Genomic DNA, 6688 nt, shown 5'->3' with positions numbered 1-6688 from the left:
TTACGCTTGTATACCTCTCCAGTACAATTTCACATGATAAAATGCTATATATAAGCCTAAGGTATAATAATTTCGCAAGGTATATATATACATATTATATAATATATACATACGTATCTATAAGCCAATTCAAATATTCTAATTGAAAAAAGACAAACAATCATCGGTACGCACAGCAAAATCATTACAGGTAGCAGGATCAAGTATATCAGGTACCGGTTCTAGGCTATCTTTCCTTGAAACAGTAACAATACCAAGAACAAAAACCAATGCCAAGACGTTTTAGACACCGTGAATTATTGTGATTGGGCAAAAACAAATGCAGAAAATAACACTAAAAAATACAGATATGATATAATGTATCTACATTTTAACGAGAGGCCTAAATGAAGACGAGATAACGGATGAAAAAACTTATTTACAAAATTGGTAGGCCCTATGTACATTTTCACGAAATTGTTATAAATAGAAGTGAGGGCCACATGTTTACTTCTCTGAATTTGAATATCCTTTGTTTCATGTCGTGCCCTCGTTTAGATTTACTGAATACAGAGCTTTCTCGGAGTGTCTGTCCGATTGATGAAGAACAGACGTCTATGGTAGTGCATCATTGGGTTGTTACAAAGCCAAAAAGCAGCTAGGTTAATGTAGCCTGTAGGCTGTAGGTAGTGGGCCGAGCTCACTGTCCGAAAATTGCGTGTTTTTCAACTCAGTACCATGTATTTGTACTTTTTGTGTAAATAACAATACCATAAAGATGTATACAATGGACACAGATATTGATTCAGCGTACCAAGACATTTGTATCATAATAAAATGGTCAGAAAACTACAGCTCGAATGGGAGATTTGGAGATGTAGCAAAGTAACCGGCCGCCATTTTGCTAGCGAGAGCGTGGAGCATAGACAGAAAAAATCACACCAAAACATAACGCCGCGACGCACGAACTGCATTGAAAAATGTACGTACCTGATGTCAAAGCACCAAGGATAGCTATCGTAAGCAGAAGGCTGGTGAATAAAGCTTGAGTCTCCATAAATTTGCATACATCGAGGCGTAATCCATAGGGTTACATCTACAAAACTTCACCGTAATATTGGGTATGAATACAAGCACTGAACCGTACCACAGCCTGCGTCTTCTTTCGCCTTGCGCTGCTCTTCCCGTAATCACCCTCACTCCCACCCCAGTAATAAAAAGTATGAATTATTTTTTGTATATTTGGAAGAAACGAATAAGTTTACCGTTACAAAGCATTCTTTCCATTGCAATAAATTGTTAATTTAAAATTGTATACGTTGAAATATTAGAAATGGGGACTGGGAATGGAAAACTAGCAGCGGTCACGGCTAGTTCAATAGCAGTAGGGCCCATACCTCGCAATGGCCAGTGTCAAAGCCCCGCTCGCATGTTGGCTGCTGGGGGAATAGATGGGATATAGGGGTTTATATATTGTTAGTTAGTTTTAGGCTATGCTTATTCGTGTGGCCCTAATTTTATTTCTAGAGCGTTACCGTCGCATTGCATAATTCATTATATATGTGATTTAGGCTTATACGTGGAATTTCGTGTTAAACAATTCATTGTACCCATGCATTATGTCATTTTACTTATTTTTAGATTTGATTATCGTCCAAGTAACCTGCAAACAATCTTATGTTATTTAGGTTTACATGTGTTCACAGTGAACAGAATATATTGCACTGCTATAAGGAATTTTAGTGAATGTCTTCAACAATAAATCAAAGGTTCTAATATATTCCACGCTTTACTGTTTCTATGGTTCACTTTCTTTTTATTTAATTGGTACATTCGTAATTGGATACCTTCTAGATATTCTATTAATTAATGGCAAATATTATATACCCTGAAATACGCGCAATTTATGTACACTGTACTTATAATACTCTGAATACTATAGATATTTTTAAGCGCGCCGTGCCATCTATCGGTGACAAACTTACTTACGAATGCGCGTTTGGGCTTTGGTTTGGGTTATCAATAGGAAGTCGTAGTCAAAAGTAGAATGAGATGGTATGGGCATGTGGTTAGGAAGAAAGATGAGGAGCAAACGAAGAGTGCATAGCAGGAGCTGGTGAGAGAAAGAAGGACGAGAGGGCGACAGAGAATTAGATGGAGGGATGGAGTGGAGGCGGAGATGAAAAGGTTAGGAGTAACGGAGGACGATGCGGCCGATCGAGGGAGGTGGAGAAGAATCATCAACGTGCAGGGAAGTGAGCCCCTAGCTGACGTCTCAGCGGGGATCATCCGCGAGAGACTACGACAAAGACGAAGACGAAGAAAATTAAATATTAGAATAGAAACAATGCTTTACTCCTGGTAATATCCTAGTCGGGCCATACCTAGCGAGAGAAGGGCCACTGAGGCAGTTTCGTCCCCCACTAAACTATTACATGGTCAGTAGTCAATGGCGACAATCGACAATGGTGTATATAATATAAATATATAATTCGTGTATATTAATATAATATATTTTAATATATATTATTGTATAATATATTATATACAACGTACTTTTTATACATACATATGGCGAGACGCAATTATTGACAATGGAAATCACATTATTTATTAAACATATTATTTAGATGTACATTGTGTTACTTTGTATTGCTTTTGATAGAATGCTAGGCACTGATAAACAATATTGAACCGAAATAATAGTTGATAAACAATAGACACATTATCTATGCGAGCAATATATCAATTACCAGTTTCTACATTCCCTCCTTATAACTGCATAATAATAATCCAGTGCTCCGTTGTTAGAAACATAATCAGGATTAGTCTTTACGACTGAGAGCACGAGTTAATAAAATTATAATTATATGGGCTGAAAACTGTAAGCTCATAGGAAGATTTCAATAAGTGGAGGGCTTATTTTAACATTCTTCAAAGTCCACGAGACTCTTACGGAAAAAGGGAAAGTCAGCGTTGATCATATTGACAGATCAACACACCAGTGCAGTCAAAAACGTGTCTAGTTTACAATTAACTAGAGTGGGAGGAAGAGAACGCCGGTAAAAAACGATAGAAATAAAATACTAGGCGACACATTATATGTTATCAGGGGTTAGTAATGACAAATTTGTCCTTATTAACTCCTGATATTATATATATTATATTATATAATATATATAATATATAGTAAATATATATAGATATATAATATCAACACACAGCTACGCAGCACACAGCCGCGCGCGTACACACACACATGCACACGCACACACGGCACACACACACGCGCGCGCGCCGCACAACACACGACCACAGGCAACACACACACATCACGCACAACACGACAGCACAGCACCACACACGACACACACACACACAACACAGCACACACATACACACACACACTATATATATATATATATATATATATATTCTATTATGGACTCTTGATAATATACACAATTATGTACATATACATATATGAAGGCAATCTCATTCGCATGCTATATCTCGCTCACTCGGTGCTTCGCTCTGCCCTCTATCGGTGACAGATTGTATATCAACTTGCATCTATACATACAGGGGGGTGTGGAGAAAGATTAGTAATCAACTTTAGCAGCAAAAGACTTTGCTACAGAGGATAATTCGTGCATCATATTATGTTCGTCAGAGTTCATGAGAATTTCACCACTAATACTGAGAACCTACGCCACTGTGCTATACGAATAACCTCACAATTTGATTGCTCGCTTGTGATAAACTTGATATAATGATGTCATACCGGACCGTATAATATAGAACATAAACACATGCACGCGCGCACGCATTCAATGCACACCCGGAGGAGCTAGGTTAGTAAACAAACAAACACTAAGGCTTGGGATGGGGAGTCCAATCCTGACCCCCATAACCAATACGCACCAAGTACATGGCGAAATCGGCACAACTACAACATTCAACGAAACCTGTACAAATCTCAAGCCCAAGGGCCAGTGTAACACGGTGGGAGTGAATATGATTACAGGCAATATGTGACCAAACGGGACGACAAAATATAATTATATTCCGAGGATATTTAGGAACGGTCATCATTTACCTGCTTTAACAAGTCGTTTCTAAATACTTTCGATAGTACTAAATAATCTGATTTCAATTAATTCCCTACCCACTGAACCACTGGGGAATCACCCACCGACCGCCCACCAGAACAGCAGAACGTGGCAACGTCATCAACAAAGCCAGCGCGCCGCGGCGTAACCGTCGTCATGGCGACGTGGAACACGACCTTCGCTTCCTCGTAGAACAGGCGGACGCGCAACAGCCTTTTGACGTACGGCGGCACGCGAACGCGACGAGCACGTTGAACCGTGGCGCCCTCTCGCCCTCGAGCGTGTCGACGAAGAACACAATCTCAGGGAACGTCCGGTGGATGTCCGTGCGGATGGCGTCGATGCCGCATCCGTCGCTCGTCCGTCACTGCCTCCCGGAGGCGCTGGTCCGGGTTGGCCTGCATGTGCGCCCATTGTCATCCACACGAGGGCGCACGTGTCGCCGGGCTCGCCCTTGTGCGTGTAGCGTTTGACCTTGGACGACCTTTTCAAATGATCCTCGGGTGACGAGCCGAAAAGCTGCTCCAACTTCTTTCACGTCGCACGAGTGACGAAGCCTGGCTTCAATACAATTTTTTGCGATTTGTATATCTCTGTGCGGTTGCGATGCTTTCTTTAGGCCAATTAACTGCTTTAGCTCTCTTCGTTCTAAGTGAACCCTTGTTAAAATTGCCTATCGAGTTAGCGAAACGATGAGTCAATAAGAGAAAACAAAATTTCGCAATCGGTCTGCAGCAGCCGCTACCACGCGGCGGATGTGTAATATTGCGTAATCACAGTTCATACGCAACGCCTGTACGTAATATGCTCTAATAATATTTGCGCCCGTTGTATGGATTCGTATTTACACAATCAGGCTGCATGCATTCACTTCGCATTTATCTGAAGTTCATGTTTGTTTTATGCACAGTTCGTGATGCTGGTTGGAGATGACATCATGATATTTAGCACGTAGGCATTCTGATTGCCACACAAAGATGAGCACGATACAAACCTCCATCAGTTTATACATGGAATCTACGAGCCACCGTTCCTGTGCTGTGTTGGCGTCGAAATTAGGAATTTCGTAACTGCGTGCATTATTAATTTATTATTGTTATTATTATTATTATTAAATCTTTATTGCATATAATTCAAATACAAGCACCTGTACTGGAGACAGTATTTTTCATGGAGAAAAAATCTGATAAATGCAATAGTCAATATGATAAGTGCATGTAGCTCTAGGGAATTTCACGTTCTGATAAAGATGTGTTTAATGGAAGTGTGTTTCGCAGCAATATTTTGAGCTACTTTCTCTCAATTTAGCAGTTCAGATCCATGTATAAAAACCTAGTGAGGTTTAGACCAAACATTCTCCGGCACGGATACAGCGCTGTACTAAATATATATCTCAGGAAATTGTTCCGACGCAGAATTTTGGTATAACGCCTGTTGGATGATTAGCCGGCACCTAGGTTAGGTGATTATAATAACACGCACGCACGCACGCACGCACGCACGCACGCACGCACGCACGCACGCATTCTCACGCACACACACACACACACACACACACACATCTTATATATATATAAAGTTGTTCGGCCGAATTAGTCTGTTCGCTCATAACTAGAGAACTACGTAGCCCAGCGGAAAACTGAAGATATATTCAGAATCACCACGTCTGGGAGATGGTTCTGGTTGAAACAAAAATTTTAAAAAGTTAAAAAGTTAAACATTAAAAAAAATTCTATTCGTTAATAGATGGCGGCCGGTGCGTACAGCCTAACATCTCCAACGTGTTAATCATGTTCTGTAACCATACCGCCCCAGTGGCCGAATGGATAAAGCATCGGACTCCAAAACTATTCATTCTGCGTTCGAATTCCACCTCGGGAAATTCTGTTTCTTTACTTTTGGACTGTTTAGTATGTACTTCTGCCACGACACTGTTAATTTCACAATTTAAATTTTTGTACTACATTTAAACGTTTAGTAAAAATCCAGAATAAACTATGGTAGATGATAATAATAGCGCAAACTGACGGGAACACTTCACGGAAGCCTATGTAGGTTACAGATCAAATATTATTATATTTTTTATATTATTTTATTTTATTTTTTATTTTTTACTCTTTTATTTTAATGTCTTTTATCTTTTGATTTCTTATTATTTTTTATTGTTTGGGATGGGATGGCATAGCATGCGATGGCATGGCATGGGATGGGATGGGATGGGATGGCATGGGATGGGATGGCATGGGATGGGATGGGATGGCATGGGATGGGATGGCATGGGATGGGATGGGATGGGATGGGATGGGATGGCATGGCATGGGATGGGATGGGATGGCATGGGATGGGATGGGATGGGATGGGATGGCATGGCATGGCATGGCATGGCATGGCATGGGATGGGATGGGATGCGGTGTGATGGGATGGGATGGGATGGGATGCATGGCATAGCATGGCATGGCATCGGATGTCATTGGATGGCATGGGATGCGATCAGATGGGATGGGATGGAATATGGGATGGGATGCGGTGCGATGGGATGGGATAGGATGTCATGGAATGGGATGGATGCATGCATGGATAGATAGATAAGTCGATT

General features: G+C 40.8%; 1 protein-coding gene across 1 annotated transcript in view; it reads right to left on the bottom strand.

The window, feature by feature from the left end:
* Positions 1-1726, bottom strand: part of LOC106806946 (protogenin-like) — a gene marked incomplete in the record, with an annotated part of 80890 nt that extends 79164 nt beyond the window's left edge. Inside the window, 1 exon segment of the mRNA XM_014809132.1 lies at positions 970-1726. Coding sequence (XP_014664618.1) covers positions 970-1036 — 67 coding nt within the window.
* Positions 1727-6688: the final 4962 nt, after the last annotated feature.

Source organism: Priapulus caudatus, unplaced genomic scaffold, assembly GCF_000485595.1.
Source record: "Priapulus caudatus unplaced genomic scaffold, Priapulus_caudatus-5.0.1 Scaffold187, whole genome shotgun sequence".
Classification (NCBI taxonomy): Eukaryota; Metazoa; Priapulida; class Priapulimorpha; order Priapulimorphida; family Priapulidae; genus Priapulus; species Priapulus caudatus.
Note: the sequence above shows the minus strand (reverse complement) of the source record. Positions and strands in the feature narration are given on the sequence as shown.